The 19,537-nt window shown below is 24.8% G+C and overlaps 2 protein-coding genes and 1 long non-coding RNA gene across 4 annotated transcripts; 2 read left to right on the forward strand and 1 right to left on the reverse strand.

Annotated features, from left to right (window-relative positions):
• Positions 1-2,632: 2,632 nt before the first annotated feature.
• Positions 2,633-5,627, forward strand: LOC148582043 (B3 domain-containing protein LOC_Os12g40080-like). 2 transcript variants are annotated; one of them, XM_088485994.1, is made up of 7 exons: positions 2,645-2,775; positions 3,470-3,599; positions 3,687-4,034; positions 4,128-4,276; positions 4,402-4,651; positions 5,003-5,124; positions 5,263-5,627. In XM_088485994.1, the coding sequence occupies exons 1-7, from the start codon at positions 2,671-2,673 to the stop codon at positions 5,506-5,508; spliced, it is 1,350 nt and encodes a 449-aa protein (XP_088342120.1). In that variant the 5' UTR covers positions 2,645-2,670; the 3' UTR covers positions 5,509-5,627. The 2 variants fall into 2 exon arrangements, with proteins under 2 accessions (XP_016179783.1, XP_088342120.1); XM_016324297.3 differs by having other exon boundaries at positions 2,633-2,775; positions 3,470-4,034.
• Positions 5,628-6,204: 577 nt separating this feature from the next.
• On the forward strand, positions 6,205-7,359 carry LOC107622419 (B3 domain-containing protein At4g01580-like). Its single transcript, XM_016324299.3, has 2 exons — positions 6,205-6,438; positions 6,582-7,359. The coding sequence occupies exons 1-2, from the start codon at positions 6,340-6,342 to the stop codon at positions 7,101-7,103; spliced, it is 621 nt and encodes a 206-aa protein (XP_016179785.1). The 5' UTR covers positions 6,205-6,339; the 3' UTR covers positions 7,104-7,359.
• A 560-nt stretch (positions 7,360-7,919) lies between these two features.
• Positions 7,920-11,477, reverse strand: LOC107622423 (uncharacterized). Its single transcript, XR_015881939.1, has 3 exons — positions 8,734-11,477; positions 8,558-8,660; positions 7,920-8,225 (listed from the first exon to the last, which is right to left on the reverse strand). It is a non-coding gene; the product is annotated as an uncharacterized LOC107622423 (long non-coding RNA).
• Between the last annotated feature and the right edge of the window lie 8,060 nt (positions 11,478-19,537).

Here is a 19,537-nt window from a genome sequence, read left to right on the forward strand (position 1 = left end):
AACTTATTATTAATAAAAAAATTTAAATATTTTTATTTAATGACTACAAAATAAATGTATAAAAAATTTAAATAAGAAAAAAACAAATAGGTCATTAATCTTTTGATTCACAAACATTTAAGTTTTTGAGAATTTGAAAATATATTTAAATTTCTAACATTTTTTAAAATTTGGATATTCCATCCGTTATGTTCACTTTGGTCAACGGAAAAATTAAATGTGACTTCTGTTAATACGAGAGAATTTTTAAAATGAGACAAATTAAATCCAGAGATTGTATCTAGATTTTAATTTAAAAATATCTGAAACTTAAATGTATTTTAAATGTTTAAGAATTTAAATGTCTACGGATCAAAAAGTTATAGATCGATTTGTTATTTTTTTCTTAAATTTTTTATATTTTTAATAAAAAATTTTTGTTTTATAATCTTAACATGTGTTTTTAGAATATATGATAAATAAACTCTAAAAAAAATTATACTGTTCTTGCTTCTATATCAATAAAAATTATCTTCAATATCTTTTTTCTTTGTTAATATTTTGAATTACATATATATTTAAATTGTGTTGCTTTTTACGAGTGAATAAGACATAAAATAATAATAATAAAAAAAACAAATGTATGTAAAGTAAGAAAAATGAAAGAGAATAGTATATCAATAAAAAAGTAAAAATAATAAATATATTTATGAAATGTTAAAAAAGGTATTTTATTATATAAAAAATATAAATTTATTTTATAGTTATTTTTTATTATATTATTATTATTTAAAATATAAATTCTAATTTTTTTAAGTACTATTTAATTTTATAAAAAAAAACTATAAATTTACCATTTTTATCGTATAATTCACAGTAAAAGAAAGAGTATAATAATTTCCGCATAAATAAATTTAAAAAGATTGTTGTCATTCTCTATTTCTCTTCATAGAGTGCTGCACAACAATATGGCATAATAAATTAGCGCACTAGATAACATACTTTTTTATTTTATCTTTCGTTTTTTATTTGAAATTGTTGGACAATTATTTTTCTTGGACAGTGTTATTTTATTTGTTACAACTTTTAAAGTATGCATGTTTTATTTTTAAATTTTTTAATCAGTTTTCAAGTTTCTATCATTAATATTATTTGTCATTTAGTATATAAATTATTATTATTATTATTATTATTATTATTATTATTATTATTATTATTATTATTTGTGACGGAACCTAGGATTACTATAAGAACAACGGATTTTGATGACATTTTGACCCGTTTGTTTTTTAATTCATTTTTTTTTGTGTGGTAACATAAATGAATAAAATAATTTTAAAAAGGGTCAGAAGTAAATAAATAACAAGCTCCAGTTTATAATTTAACAATGCATTTTTTTCTACAATTGATTAGGGATATCACTGCGTTTAGTTTAGTTTTTATCATAGATATATTATGTTCGTTCCAGAAAAAAAAAAAAAAAGCAAGTTTCTTAAAATTTTGCCCTTATTTGTTATTCTTGTGTAAATAATATCCTTTTATTGTTATGATAAAAAGTTAATTTTGGGTTCACCAAGGTTCGAACTCTTGATCTTTTAGATCTAAAATTCTAATACCATGTCATGAAACCATTCATCCAAAAAACATAATCTAATAGGATAATGTAATACTAATAGTCATATCTCTAATACTTTCATAAAAAAATACCATCATTTAAAGTACCTTTGATATATTAAAGAATCATTTTTGCCGATTGTAAATAGAGCCGTCAAAATGGGTTAAACCTATTGGGCCAGCCTATTTATCCATTTAAATGGGTGTGGTTTGCCTCTAAAAGTTAAGTTTGTTTAAATTTCAGGTTAAACGGGCTGAGCCCGATTAACTCGAAAAAAAATGAGAGGTTAAATGGGCTAGTCCATCGGTTAAACGGGCAACAATCTATTTATTTATTTTTTAAAAAAAGTAGCATTTTTAGTTGACATTTTTATCGATTCAACCCGAAAATCTGACTCATCGACTAAAAAAATACTATTTATTTAAAGTTTTTTACCTAAAAGTGATATAATTTGTCAAAATATTTTTCAAAAAATAAAATAAAATGATAAACGGACCAGTCCATTTAACGGATCAAGCTGACCATAAATGACATGGGCTAAAAAATTTTATCAAACTAAGCCAAACTTTAACTCAATTGATTATTAGTATTCACTTTTTATTTTATGTACTAACATTTATCAATTATTATACCACTTTATTATGCCTCTATTTTGTTTCTTTTCATATACACCTTCTCCTTTTGTTTAACTTGTCTAATAGTGTTTCATATTTCCATTTTAGAAATATTTGATCAAAAAAATAAACAAAAATAATTACAAGATAAATTTTAACTATTTTTTTTGTTTTTCCAATAGTACCATTATCCATTAAGGTTATATAACTCTGCAATCAATTATGAATGAATCCATATCCTCACTTGATCCTTTTAACTTATTAAACTATATTAAATATATATTAAAATTATCTAAAATTATATAATACATAAAAATAAATTAAAATATATATAACTAATTTTAGTATTCACTTGTTATTTTTGTAATTTAATTATTATCCCAAAATAAAGTTATTTAAGCAGCACCGGTGAGAGAGCCTGTGAGTCTCAATAACAGTCAAATACATTCATCATCCATTGCTATGGTTCCCTCTAACTGTCAACAAAACAAGCATTCTCCTTCTAATTCTACTGTGATCCGTTTCTTTAAGGTTATCCTCAGAAAAACTCTTCAAGATGAAAACTTTGTAAGTATTTTCTGATCTTTTTCATTTCCTCTTTTTTTTTAAACTGTTTATCTTTTGAGATATTGTTCAGTTCAACAATAGTTTCTCTCTTTATTTCCTTGTATATGATTTTTTTGTTTATAAACACTTTCCTCGTAGAACAACACACATGCATGGCTTCTTAGCTCCAAAGATAGTAATAGTAAACTCTTTAAAATTAATAGGATTATTATTCATCGCTTCATGATATCTAGATCATCTTTCATTAGCAATAATGTAGCCTTAATTATAATTAATTTTGCAGCAAAAATAGATAAAAAATACATAAGATGAAATGAAAACCTAAAAATATATTTTTTAAGTGGTTACATCTTATGTACTCATGATGTATTCTTACTACAAAATTAATTACAATTAAATCTACGTTATTCTTAATGAAAAATAATCAGGTAACACTTTCACTAATCATTTTTTATTGTGCATATGTTCTTATTCTTATCATTCATTACTGATTTGGTAACACTTTCACTAATCAGGTAACTATTTATAATTATCAGTAAAGGATGAATTGGGGGTTTAATGTTACTATATGATGGCTTGACATGTTTGATTAAATTATTTAACATAATACATGTCAACATCTTGGTGAAGACATGCTAATGTATATCACCTTATTGTTAATATGGTTATTAACATCAGGTTCATAACATTGCAGAAGTTACCAAAAAAGTTCACCAGAATATATGGTTCTGGTCTATCAAACCCGTTGTATCTTAAGCCTCCTGATGGTACTGAATGGAGAGTAGATTGGATCAATCAAGATGGTGGAATTTTGTTTAAACAAGGTTGGAAAGAGTTTGTTGCATATTACTCTCTTGATGATGGCTATGTGTTATGGTTTGAGTATAATATTGGAACTTCTCACATTGAAGTACAAATATGTGACATGAGTGGCCTCCAAATAAAGTATCCTGTCAATGATCAGATCAAAGAGCACCCGCCACAACACAGGGGCCATCCGGTGAAAAGGCCAAAAGAACAACAAACTATAGACGTGGATAACAGTCCCAACACTCAAAACATGAGACTTAACGAGGGACGGCAGGAGAAAAGATTGAATGAACCAATGTCAGGAGTCGGGGGCCAATCGAGGAAAAAACTGAGAGCACCAGTGTCATCTGCTTCTAAAGGTAGACAGTTGGAAAGTGACACACAAATCAGAGAAAGTATTAAATCTAAAAAGAAAAACCATAAGATGCCTGTCAATCAAGATTCTAATGGTATGTGTCTCACGATTGGATCATCCTTTCCTTTTGTGGATTCAACCGTTATTACTTGCAACTGCTTCTAATTCTTTGTTTCCCATGTACAAGGCAAAAGAAATAGAAAAAGAAAAGATTCTGAATCTTCTGTTAGGCCCTGTCTTGCAAGACCTAAATCTCTGAAAGAAGCTAAGTTCAAGTGGGAAAAGCCCTCTTTCATCATCAAGATAAAGCAACTGTCTCAAACGAGAGCACCATGTGTAAGTATAGGTTAATACATATATCCGTGTTGAAAATTATGTATCATGTGAATCTCTATGTGCTATCATTCTTTCAAACTTTGTCTTATTTCTAACGATAATGACATAAATATGATGTGCTGCAGTACTTTTCAACTAAATTCTTCAGGAAGTATTTTGTAAATAATCCACAAAATGCAAATATAAGGTTTGGAAAGAAGTTGTTCCCTGTTAAGTTGATCTATAGGCCATCATCATGTGATGCCTTTATCTCTGCTGGTTGGAACTTTTTTGCTCGAGCTAGTAAATTACAAGCCGGAGATGTTTGTTTGTTTAAGCTCGTCAATAGAAAAGATCCAGTGCTTGATGTTCATATTTGTCGTCGACAACGCCGCGGTAAGGCAATTGTTTAGAAATTCTTAAACTGTGTTATTCTGTAAAAAAATTAAGATATCAGTCCAACATTGAAAACGTAATTAACTTTAATAATGGAATAGGATTTAGCATTATCCTCATTAAAAAAAATTATATTAAAAATTAATTGATCCCGTGTTTGACTGAGAATGCAATTAGCTTATAACTGCAGTGACTATATATTTGGTTTTTAATGTAATCACAATTTGTTATATAAACTAATCTTATGATAAAATTTTTGTTGGTCTCCAACCCTATAGAAATAGCTTGTATCTAAAACTCTCCACAAGTAAGATTTACACTAATTTTTTTACAATTCTATTATGATATCAGAGTCACTTTCCAAACCAGTGACTCATGGGATTCAGCTCCTGAAAGAAGTTGAGGAGCTCAATTCACAGAATCCCTCTTTCATGGTCAAGATAAAAGACAGTGATCCAAGAAGATCAAGGCCTGTAAGTTTATTTCTTTTCTGTGATGAAACATAATATGCCATACAAACTTTTTTGAGTGCTAATTTATACTTAATTTCACAAATTGTAAGTTTATAACTATTTTTAACCATAGTGATTCAAAAATGAAATGTGGTGCAGAACTTATCAGCTATCTTCTACAGAAAATATTTTAAAAAGAATCAGCAGAATGTAAAGTTACAGTTCGGAAAGAAGTTGTGGCCTGTTACGATAATCTACAATCCGTCGTCAAGAAACACCTTTATTTCGGCTGGTTGGAGCTCTTTTGCTAGAGCAAGTAAATTAGAAGCTGGAGATGTTTGTGTTTTTGAGCTCATCAATGAAAAAGATCTGTTTAATGTTCATGTCTGTAGAGTCCAATGCTAGGCTAATGTATTATAACTTCAGGAACTAAGAGCTCTTAATTCTTAGACAAGTTAATTTTGTGAAGAATGTATCAGCTTTCTTTTGTTGAATCAAACTTCTACTGTATCCTGTATTCCTATCTTTTTTGGTGTCACTAGTTATATATATATGTATGAACTGTTTTAATTTTACTTCTTGTTTTGTCACTTCATGATTTGCATTGTTTATCTTCTCAAAGTGAAGATATGGTTGTGTTTGGTATAGGGATAAAAAAAAAGTGAGGCAGAATTTTCATGGATTTTTACCTATGAATCTAATCGATCAACTCATTAAAATAGTATATCATAAAAAAATTGAAGATTAAGAAAATATAAAATAATTATAATTAATTTTATGTCTATTATAATTCCAATATTTGAAAGATTTTTTTTAGAATACTAATGTGCTAAATTTGTGCTTTTTATTTTGAGAGAATTTTTTTTTTATTTATCAAATAAAATTTATAAAAATTGGAAAGGTTAAGAATTCTTTTAAAATAATTTTTGAGTCTTTTCCACAGTTAAAGAACCTTATTGATACATTAAAGATAAAACCATTTTTAAGTACTAACACCAGAATTTTAATCCTCTATAATTAAGAGTTTAAATATAGTTTTTGGTTTAAATATAGTTTTTGTGTGTATATATATAACTGCTTATATAAGTAGCGAGTTGGTCATGTATCTAGCATTAGATTTGATGACGGTTCTTCTTGGTATTGCATCAAGTACTTTCATGAGAGTAGAGAGTAGAGACAACTCATATTGAGGGTAAAATGATAACTTCATCATCCACCACCGCCTAAATACTCTCCATGGCTTCCTTTATTTTCCAAACAAACAAACATTCTCCTTCCTCTCTGAGCTGTTTCTTTAAGATTGGTCTCAAAAAAAGCCTTGAAGATGGAAACCTTGTAAGCATTTTCTTCACTTCATATCCTTTTTACTTATAATATTATTTAATGCATGCATTTCTCTTTGTGATTTTTCCCTTGTAAGGGTTTCTTCATTTATGCTTATTACTAAGACTAGTTTCATACTTTTATTTGAATTGCAGAAGTTAACAAAAAAGTTCAGTAAGAAATATGGTGATAGTCTTCCAAATCCAGTGTATCTGAAGCCTCCAGATGGCACTGCATGGAAGATAGATTGGTCTTTGTATGATGGTGTGATTCTATTTGAAAATGGTTGGAAAGAATTTGCTTCATATTACTCTTTGGATAATGGCCATATGCTGTATTTTGAGTACAATGAAACTTCTAACATTGAAGTACGCATTTTTGACATCATTAGTGGCTCTGAAATAGACTATCCTTCCTTGGATCACATCGGCCATGACAATTCGATTGAGATCTTGAATGAACTGCCGCCACGAGGCTGGCCGAGGAAAACAGAAGTATCATCTCCTTCTACAAGTAAAAGATTGAGGAGTTCTGTCAAAACTGGAGATGTAGAAAAGGGCCCTGATGAACAAAACTGGATGCAGTGTTGCAAGAATGAAGAAGCTAGTCAATCTGAAGAGACAAGTCTTAAGATGCCAACAATTCAAAGTGCCAGAGTTGATCCTGATAGTATGTAATTTCATGATGAGTTCATCCTTTTATTTTCGTAGATTTTAATGTATGTCTTTGTGGCTAAAATGCATAAATCATAGTTACAAATTCACCAAATAGGTAGCGTACGCATATATTCCACATAAAATATTTTACATATGGCGTACTCTAAAAAATATCAGAGCATATTGCATTTCATGTAACTATGTAATAAATATCTTATTGTTCTTAGGCTGTGTTCAAATTTTGTTCAAATGAATAAAACTTACTGTGTTGTTTGAAGCTTGAACTTAGCTACAAGTAACTTCTATGCAAATTTTTATGGTGTACATGTAAAGTTGTTCGGAAGCAAGGAAGATCAAAGAATCCTTATTTTCCATAGTGTATTCATGGCAGACGAAGTTTCGAATATAAATGGTGGTTCTTCTTCAAGTGACAGTGTGCCTGTAGTTTCACAAGTGATTTAAAATAGGATATGATGACACATGTCACTCCACTAACAAAGTTAGTTCTTACAGTTACTATTTTATTTCTCATTAAAACCTGGGATCAAAATATCTTACATCACAAGTATACTTACAAGAATTAGAGTGAACATTAGCCCTTCCTCAGCATTTCAACAATGAAATACTTCTAATGTAATAGTTCTTTGGTTTCAAAATGTTGATCACTTTTGCATCTCTACATTACTTCTTGACTATATCTGAATAAGCAATAGTGACAAAAGAAAAACAGATTAAACATTCTAATTGCCCTGGAAATCACTGTAGTATCAAGATTTGGCTACATCAATATGGAATGAAAATTTGAAATCTGAGGAGATGTTTGCTCATTTGCGTTATCAACTTTTTAAATTATATTTGCATTTAGGATGATACAGAAGGTATAATCCGTATAAAAAGAATATTACAGCTGTAGTTTAAGGCATAATACAACTGTTGCTATAGGAAATCATATTCCACACTACAATTGCTAAACTATTGAATCTCGATATTATATGCATTTTCTGTACAGAAATTACAGATATATACAACAAAAGTGGAGCTGCAGTTTGGGCTGCCACCAAGATTAAGCAAGACAACTTGTCGATGCATGATAGGCGTCGTCCACTTGCCAGCCATATAGAAACACGCGCCCATGTACCAGACCTGGAAGTAAAAACCGGCTAGATAAGTTGCGCAATGGAAGAAAAAATACAGGTTAACCGAGCTATACTGAGTAAACGGGATGCTGAAAGTGCAGTAATATCCTATTAATTTGTTCTTCAAGTGTTCCCTAGGTTCAAGTTATGGCACAGATTTGGTATGTAATCAAGAAACTAATTGCTTTTCCAAGGTAATGAATGAAGAGGATAAGTTCTATGTACTTTCAGACAAGAAACTTGTGTATGCTAGTAGCAAAACTAATTACAACTCTTAGTAACAAATTTTGCATCATTTATGACAGAGAAAATGGTAATGGAGAAGGATGTGTAACTCACAGTTGCCAGCAGAAAGATATTTAGAAATGAAGTCAGCTGATACATCTTCTTTCACAACTAGACATTTATGTTTCTCAGAAGAATCAACTGAGATAATTGGTTCCTGGAGGGATATATCTTAGAATTAACACAGATATTGCCACAGCAGTGAATGCGAGAAGGGTACCCACACTAACCTGCAGATGACTAAGGGGAGTGGATCCTCTCCAGTGAATAAAAAACTGGATGGTGTGCAGTGTTTAATCTAACCATTCACCACATTCTTTCTCTTATTTATTTTTGGTCCCACTATTAAAATCAAAGGTGAGAGATTGCACTGTATTTTGTCAAGTGTTGAAAAAACTGGAGATGATTCATTTCCATGACTAAGCCAAATACACTTTTAGTGCTTCAAATACACTAAAATACACTTTTGGGTAATTTTAAAATAAAAAATAGCAACTATATAATTAAGTTTGTATTATTAAATTAGAAAGAAAAAATTGGATTTGATTTTAATAAATTGAAATATAATACTAAATTTAAGTTTGATTTTAAAGGACTAAAATACACTTTTAGGTCATTTAAAATTTAAAAAAAATAGCAACTATATAATTAAGTTTGTTTTATTGAATTAGAAAGAAAAAATTGGATTTGATTTTAATAAATTGAAATATAATATTTAATATTAAATTTAAACAATAAAAACTATTTTAGAATTAAGTTTATTAAATGAATTAAAAAATATAATTTTGAATTAAAATTTTTATTGGAGTTGATTTATGAAATGAAACCGATATCACTTTAGAGATACAGTATTACATTGATAGAGAACCAATAAAATTTTGGTACTTATATAATTATGTTGATAAAATAATTAAAAATAAAATAAAATTCTAATTGAACTAATATTAGGTATTAGAGGAACAAAATTTATTTTTAGTTTTAAATCACTATTTATAATGTATAGTCTCACAAATATTTTTATAGATCTAAAATAAAATAAAATTAAAATTAGCATTGAAAATGCTCTCATAATTAATTATAAACATATTCAACAATATATATACAAGTACAAATAATTAAGTTGCAATATTTAAATAAGAGAAAATTTCATTCTCTTCCCTTGAGAAATGCTAAAATAATACTCTCCTTCCTTCTATTTATAAAATGTACATTTTTCTTCCTTATAATTTTTAAAAAATTTCTTCTTTAATTCATTTTAAAATTTTTGTATTAACTAATATTAACTTTATCCATTTTTCAAAAAAAAATTATTTTTATAAAAATATCCTTTAGTAAAATTTTTTTTCCATTAAATTTTGCTTACTAAAATATCCTTTAATAAATTATTTTTTTATTGATTAAATCGTATTTTTACCAAAATATTTTTTAAAAAATTTAATAATTAAATTAATTTTTTTAAAATACCCTTCAATAATTTTTTAATTATTAAATTATAATTTTACCAAAATTTTTTTGTTAACAATTATTTTTATATTTTACTATTAATTTTTTGATATCAATATATATTATTTTAATATTAAATAAAAAAATCTTACCACTGTTAATATGTATAACAATTAATATATATTGATATCAAAAAATAATCTTACCAAGATTTTTTAATTAATGTTAAAATAATATATATTGATATCGAAAAATTATTAGTAAAATATAATTATAATTGTTAAGAAAAATTTTGATAAAGTCACACTTTAATAATTAAAGAATTATTGTAAGATATCTTAAAAAATAATTTAATTATTATTTTTTAAATAATATTTTGTTAAAAATATAATTTAATCAATAAAAAAATTTATTAAAAAGTATTTTGGTAAGCAAAATTTAGGATAAAAAATAAAATTTTTGTTAAAGGATATTTTTGTAAATAAATAATTTATTTTTCTTGAAAAATAGATAAAGTTAACATTAGTTAACACAAAAAAAAATTAAAATTAATTAAAAAGGAAGTTTTTTAAAAATTATAAAAAAATATACATTTTACAAATAAAAGAGAGGTGAGTATCATTTTAGTATCTTTTAGGAGAGAAGAGTAAAATTTTTTCTTTAAATAATGTTACGTCAAAATATTTAAAGTACTTTTAATTGTGTAAAATATCATGTAAATAACTAATTTATTGAATTAAATTTAGATCATAGGATTTAATTGGTAAATTTATTTTAATTATTATATATCTTCTTCATAATTGTATTTTATTGGAAATATATTTTAGAAGTTATCATTAATTAATGTGTTTGCAGTTAACATAAACAAATTTAAAAAGATTGTTGCCATTCTCTTCACAGAATGTTAGTGTAGTTAATTAAGTATTGCACAAGTCAACAATACAGATGCCATAATAAACTAGTGCATGTACACCACGTATCTATTTATTTTATCTTTCTTTTCTTTCTCGAAATTATTGTCGATGAATTATTTTTCTTTTACAGTGTTATTTATTTATTCTAAAGCATGCATGTCTCATTTTTCCCAGATTACCATCATCCATATTATTTGTAACAAAAAATTCAGTTCCATCGATAAAAAAAAGCAAAAGAAAAACAGAAGAAGAAGTTTGGCTAATATAGCCCACCAATATTCCTCAAAACAAAAAACGAAGGCTCAAGACAAAAATTGCTTCTGTGACATCCAATCAACAAACATGCAAATTAAACCTGCTGCATGTATTATGATCATGATTAAGTAATACAGTACAAAAGAAAATTAACAATATATAATAGCAAGAGAAGAAGAAGAAGAACAACGTCAATAATAAATGAAGGTATAAACTATAAAGCATCAACGGTCACTTTTTAATCTATCAAAAGATTTTAAATAAATGAAGAAATGAATTAGAAGATATGGGAGTACAATCACATCAAATATCTTTGATGCTCTATAAATTCTTAAAAGCATCACAAGCAAAGGAGAGGGCCAAAAATGAGAAAATCCATAAAGCAAACGAACTTAAGAAGCGAATTTTTTTTATTACATAAAAAATATTTCTGCAGAGAATATCATAGTTAAAAAAAAAGTTGGAGAAGAAAAGTGAGAACTTTTATTTTTAATATTAGAGTGGTAATAGTGTTTTATTAAAATGTAAATTATTGGGGTGTTATTCTTAAATGTGGGATCGTTTTAATTAGAGAAATAGAAATCAAACCATTTAATTTATTAGAAGTACAGAAATCGAATAGTCCAATTTCTAGAGGTACATAATCGGACCGTTCGATTTGTGAAAAGTACATAAATCAATCTGTCTGATTTGTATTAAAAAAAATAAAAATTTTGAGGTATAGAAATCGCACCCTTCGATTTGTATACTTTCTACAATTTTAAAAAATACAAAAAATTATAATGTTAAAATATATCAATTCTTTTACTTTTATAACAAAAAAAAACAACAAATAAGAGAATCTTGGAACTAACAAAAAATTTGAAAAGAGAGATGCATGCTTTGAAAGTTGAAACAAGTAAACGACACTACACAACATATAAGAAGAATAATTAACAACCGACAATTTAAGAAAGAAAAGAAAAATAAAATAAATAAATACGTAATCTACATACACTAATTTATTATGACACATGTATTGTTGACTTCTTGTGCAATACTTAACTACACGGTATGAAGAGAATGGCAACAATCTTTTTAAATTTGTGCCTGAAGTAAATTGTAAAATTAGTTTTAAAAAATTTGTTTTTTAAAATAATTAAAAAAAATTAATTAATTTTTTTTTAAAAAATTTAAATTAATCATATTAATTTTTTGTCACTTTCATAACTACTAATATCATAATTTGTTATGTAGTACGTTAAGCAATATCACAATATACATCTAATAGTTGTAATTGACTATTAACATGATTAGTTTATGAAATTAGATAAAATCAATCTAAAATTAAGAGATTCTAATAAAAATAATAGAAAGTCTAATAAAATTAATTTAAATTTTTTAAAAGACAAATTTAATTAAAAAAATTTTAAAGGCTAATTGAAAAAATAAATAATTTTTAAAATTAATTTTCCCATTTACCTTTTATTTGTGTAGTTGCACACATTATACTCTTTTAATTTATCATATTTGTGTAGTTGCAAAATTTTAAAAGAGTGTGTGCAATTATTATCATATTTTACTTTTTTTTAATTTATTATTTAACTTATTTGTATTTTTTAATTTGACAATATTACATATACAACTGTTTTTTTAATTAAATCCAATCAAATTGATATATGTAAAATTTTTCAAAATTCAATATGCATGTGCATTATACATTTTTTTTTTATTAATATAGCACATAAATTTTTGTTAGAAAGTACAAAATTTTATTCATATAGTACATAAATTTTTGTACTAAACAAAAAAAATTTGTACATAATATAAATTTGTTAAAATAGCATAAAAAATTTTGCGTAAATTAATTTAAGAATGGAAGTAATAATGAAGATGTGCAAGTATACTGTGATTTGGGGTGTATTCCACAGATGTGGATCCGTTGAAGTCAGTAACCTGCAAAACACAAGTTACTTTTTGCATTACCTAAAACGAAAAAAGCTGAGGCTCCTGCAAAACGCAGGATACGTTTTACGTAAATCTAACCTCTTCCATAATTTCAACCTCAACTAATGTTGATTTTCGTTTCTTTGACATAAGTAACTGTAAAAAAAATTCACAACTATGACATATACAGAAGTTTTTTCATTAAAATAAAATAAAAAAATTATTATTTTCTCAGACACCATTTTTAAACTTTAATTTTCCAAATACTTAAGTTTCATAACAGACAATGACAACCATTATCATCGACTTCATAGTATATATGGATACACAAGAGTACACAGACAACAAGCATAACTTCTTCAATATCGCCGGCACCAATGGCAACCATTATCATCGTTCAAAAATTCACAGACACACTCTTGATTAAAATATTTTTTCTACTAAAAACGCAATCTGCATTTTAAGCCTTCTACAATAGTTTTTGACACCTTAAGAATGCAACCTGCATTTTGCGTCCTTAAAAAAAATCCTGACACCCAAAAAATTTTTGTTGTTAAAAAAAAAACGTGAAAACAATAAAACAAAGGCTACGTTTTATTATTTTGATGAATAAAAAAAATAAAAAACGATTAAAAATGGTAAAAAACAGGTTACCATTTATACTGAGATCATAACAGTGAAATTTTTGTTCATCCGTTCATTTCATTGCATTACACCATTATTGTTTTCATATAAAAAAAATGAGCTAAATTTTACACATAGCACATAAATTTATTAATTTAGTATAAAAAATTTTGTACATCATTCAAAAAATTTTGCTAAATAACTCAAAAATGACTTTTACTATCACTGTTCTGGATTCTATGCTCAGTTATTTTGCTGCACAACTCAAATTATTTTTACTACTACTGCTATTATGGGTTTTGTACTGTGTACTAAAATTTTTGTACTCAATAACTTTACTAAACATATATATAAAAAAAGATGATGACCATAAAGATAACGAAGGAGGAGAAATAAAAACAAAGAGCAGAAGAAATCAAATGAAAGAAAAAGGAAGAAGAAAAAAAGATGACGAATTTATTTCTCACTGCTTAATTATAAAAGAAGAAGATGACGACCATGAAGATGACGAAAGAGGAGAAGTAAAAATAAAGAGTAGAAGAAATCAAATAAAAGAAAAAGAAAGAGAAAAAAAGATAACGAAGTAGACAAAAAAAAGTAAGAAGAAGATGACGACCATGAAGATGAGGAAGGAGGAGAAGTAAAAACAAAGAGTAGAAGAAATCAAATGAAAGAAAAACGAACAGGAAAAAAAGATGACGATGTAGACAAAAAAAAAGTATCAGAAAGAAGTACTTGGAATGTGTTTTTATTTCTCAGTGCTTAACTAGACTTGGTTGTATAAAGTATTTGGCTGCCTAACATTCTATAAACATATTTATAAACGAAAGAGCTGGGTATGTTTGGCAAACGGCATTGGAAGAGAGAAGCACCATTTTTATCTTTTTGAACGCAGAATTAATTCTGCCTGTGAAAGCACGTTCGGCGAAACTAAAATTTACGGTTTCACGTTCATGGTTGCTTATTATTCTTAAAAAATTAGGTGAAAATTTTATTTCTTTTTAACAATCCTACCCTTCATTTTCTTCTATAAAAAGGATACTAGTAACTATTACCTTTACAATAATTCTTTGTAGTTCTTTCTACTTCTTCATAGTTCTTCGATCTAATTTTTTTTCATTAAAATAGTTAGATTATCAGATTTGTTTTAATCACTAACAAATTGAATATTTTAATTTTTTTATTATTTTTAGTACTCATTTTCATATTTTAATTTTTATATTTTTATTATATTTTTATTTATATTTTTTATTTATATGATAAATATTTTTATATTATTTGTGTAGTATTTTAATTTCTCATGTTATGTGTTTATGAGTTTTTTTATCATTTACTATACTATTTTTTATATGTATATTTTTTATGATTTTTTTTATTTTTGTATGATTTTGTTCATATGATTTTTTATTTATTTTATTGTATTTCTTTTATTCGTATGACAAATATTGTTGACTTTTTTAATAATATTTTTATTATTTTTTTCATATTAATTTTTTTCTATCCTTTACTACATTGTATTTACATTGTGTATGAAATTTTTTTATTTTTTATTTAATTTTATTCATACAAATTTTATTTACTTTTTATTGTATTTTTTTGTTCATATGATATATATTGTTGATTTTATGAAATTTTTATTATTTTTTATTTGTATAATTTGTTTTCTATTCTTTGATGTACTTTATTTTTGTTTTGTATTAATTTATTTTATTTTTTATTCTGACGTTGTAAAATTTGTAATGGTAATTATTATATACTATGTTTATTGTCAAAATTTTGTATAATATAAATTATAATCCTATAAAAAAGGACAAAATAAATAAAAAATTAATTATAAGTAACAATAAAGTCATAAATAATAAAAATTTATAGTCTAAAATAATAATAAATTAAAGAATACTAGCAGTACTAGAAAAATTATAGAATATTTTCTTTTTGTTTGACATTATAAAATTTATAGTACTCTCTTTCATATTTTTCTTTTTTATTGTATTTACTTTATTTATATGATAAATATTTTTTATATTATTTTTTGTTAGTGTTCTGATTTTACATATATATATATATATATATATATATATATATATATAATTTTTAAATTGATGTCTCTTTTATTAATTTTTTGTCTAAAAGTAATTTTGAGTAGTATAATTTAAATAACATTTATTTTACTACAATCAATTTTAATATAAAGATTGCCAAACATAAATTACGTTAATCCAAACTTATTTTTCATCTAAATGAATTTTACAAAATCAATTTTATACAAACTTCAATTTGTAAACTGTAATCCAAATATAATGTGTGCAGCTACACAAATAAAAGGTAAATGGTGAAATTAGTTTTAAAAATTATTTATTTTTTAAATTGGTCTTTAAAATTTTTTTAATTAAATTTGTCTTTTAAAGATTTTAAATTAATTTTGTTAATCTTTCTATCATTTTTTTAATTGATAATGTCAAAATTTACTAATGTAGCACATTAAGGGCCCGTTTGGTAAATTCTAGAAGTAACTTTTTTTAACTTTTGACTTATGAAAAGTAATAATATTAATGTCTACTGCAATTTTCAAAACCAAATTGCAACTTTCTAAGAAGCTATTTAGGAGCTTATAGAGAAGTTAAAAAAAATGATTTCTCTCATAATACTTCTACTTTTCATCACATTTCTATAAAATAAGCACTTTTAGAGTTAAAAATTCAAACACAAAATAACTTATTTATAAGTTACTTTTAACAGAGTCATTTATTGTTTAAGTTATTTTATCAAAATGAGCTTAATTAAGTTGGTTATTCAAACTGGGCCTAAGTATACTACAAAACACATTTATAAATTTTAATTGACTATTAACATAATAAGTTTATGAAGTTAGATTAAATCAAAATTTAATTGAAGAAAAAACTTGAGACATTAAAATCTCTTAATTTGAGATTGATTTTATCTAATTTCCTAAACTCATCCTATTAATAGTCAATTATAACTATTAGATATATTATGATATTACTTAACGTACTACGTTAACAAATTCTGAAATTATTAGTCATGAAAATGACAAAAAAAAAACTAACATAAAAAATTTAAAATTTTTAAAAAATAAATTTAATTAAAAAAAATTTTCAAAAGCTATTTTAAAAAATAAATAATTTTTAGAAACTAATTTTACAATTTACTTCAGGCACAATTTTAAAAAAATTGTTACCATTCTCTTTATAGAGTGTTCGTGTAATTAAGTATTGCACAACAATACAGACACCATAATAAACCAATGTATGTAGACCACATATTTATTTTTTCTTTCTTTTCTTTCTTGGATTCTCCGTCGTCAATTATTCCGTCAACTTCCAAAGCAGTCTACATATTTATTTTTTCTTTCTTTTTCTTTCTTGGATTCTCCGTCGTCAATTATTCCATCAACTTCCAAAGCATGCATCTCTCTTTTGTTAGTTCCCAGATTCCCTTATTTGTCATTTAGCATATAAATTATTATTATTATTTGTGACGGTACCTTGAAATCTGGGATTACTATAAGAACAACGGGTTTTGATAACATTTTGACCCGTTTGTATTTTTTTATTATTTTTTTTGTGAGTTAACATAAATGAATAAAATAATTAAAAAAGGGGTCAGAAGTAAATAAATAACAAGCTCCAGTTTATAATTAAACAATACATTTTTTTCTACTATTTATTATTGATATCACTGCGTTTAGTTTAGTTTTTTCATAGATATATTATGTTCGTTCAAAAAAACAAAAGCCAGTTTTTTAAATTTTTGCCCTTATTTGTTAATGAAAGCTCTACCTTTTTTTTCCAAATAAGGTTAGTTAATGACATATCTCATATTATCAATTAACTAATGATAAAATGTAATTAATTACTCTAATAGTTTTTTAAATAAAAATTTAACACAATTATAAATGGAACGTATTATAAAAATTAAAATAAAACACAAAACACAAAACAATAAATAAAATAGAATAAAAGCTAAACCACAAATTTATAATATATTACACATATTCTATTTTATATCATTTTTAAAATATAATATCCTCATTTTATTATTAATCTTAGATTACTCACTCACTTAAATAATATTATTATATATATATATATATATATATATTAAAAATTTACCAACACATTCACAAAAGATAAGAGAATTTCTAATAATTCAATAGATTTTCATTCATATGGAGTTTGTAATATTTCATTAATTTAATAGAAATTTTGATTAGTCAAGTTCTTTATTTAAATTTGTTTTAAATTTTTTAAGTTAAGTCATTAATTTAAAATTTTTAATTTATGATTCTTCATTCTTTATAAATATTATGTTCTTTTGTACTAAAAAAATAACTTGCATTCTTATAGTTTTTACCATGTAATTTAGGGTGTAATTTGGTTATTAATTTCAATTCAATTTGATTTTGAATTTTTTAATGTTTTAGTGTAAATGCCGAATTTTGTCTAACATAATATTAAAAAAAAAAGTAGTTGATAATTTAGTTTGCACTTATTATTATTCTGTGTGAAAAAAAATTCAGTTCCATCAATAAAAAAAAAAAAAGAAAACATAAAAAAAAAAGCAGAAGAAAAATAGAAAAGTCTAGCTAATAGCCCAATATTCCTCAAGATAAAAAACGAAGGCTCAAGATTTTTTATTGGACCAACAAAACATCCAATCAACAAACATGCAAATTAAACCTGCTGCATGCATTGGCTGAGGCATGTGATGTAGTGAACTTAATAAGCGAATCTTTTTTACTACAAAAATATATTTCTGCAGAGAATATCACAGTTAATAAAAAAATAAGTTGGAGAAGAAAAGTGATAGTTCAAAATCTGAAGCAAAATAGGCATATTTAATATTAGGTATATCTTAAATTTCTGAACGCAATTTTTTTTTCAATTTTTTTATTTTATCATGTAATATTCATAAAAAAAAAATCATCAATTCACCCATAAAAAAAAATAGTTAATATGTGTCTTATAAATACATAATAAACTTACTATTAATAAAAAATTTTAAATATTTTTATTTAATGACTACAAAATAAATGCATAAAAATTTTAAATAAGAAAAAGACAAATAGGTCATTAATCTTTTGATCCGCAAACATTTAAATTTCGAGAATTTGAAAATATATTTAAATCTCTAACATTTTTTAAAATTTGGACATATCGATCATTTATATTCACTTGGGTCAACGAAAAAATTAAATGTGACTTCTGTTCTACTCACCTGGTTAATACGAATGTATATGTGAAAGAGTTTTTAAAATGGGACAAATTAGATCTAGGGATTGTATCTAGATTTTAATTTAAAAATATCCGAAACTTAAATGTATTTTTAAATCTTTAAGAACTTAAATATGTGCAGATAAAAAAGTTAGAGATCAATTTGTCATTTTCTCTTAAATTTTTTATATTTTCAATAAAAACTTTTTGTTTTGTAATCTTAACATGTGTTTTTAGAACATATGATAAATAAATTCTAAAAAAATTATACTATTCTTGTTTCTATATCAATAAAAATTATCTTCAATATCTTTTTTCTTTGCTAATATTTTGAATAGAATAAGTTCAGGCTTGCATATATATTTAAATTGTGTTGCAAGTATTTATGAGTGAGTAAGACATAAAATAATAAAAATAACAAAAATAAATGTGTGTGAAGTAAAAAAAATAAAGGAGAATAATATATCAATAGAGAAGTAAAAATAATAAATATATTTATAAAATGTAAAAAAAGGTACTTTATTATATAAATTAAAATCATATAAAAATATAAATTTATTTTATAATTATTTTTTATTATATTATTATTATTTAAAATATAAATTCTAATTTTTTCAAGTACTATTTAATTTTATAAA

This window comes from Arachis ipaensis, chromosome B10 (assembly GCF_059453495.1).
Source record: "Arachis ipaensis isolate K30076 ecotype BB chromosome B10, ASM5945349v1, whole genome shotgun sequence".
Classification (NCBI taxonomy): domain Eukaryota; kingdom Viridiplantae; phylum Streptophyta; class Magnoliopsida; order Fabales; family Fabaceae; genus Arachis; species Arachis ipaensis.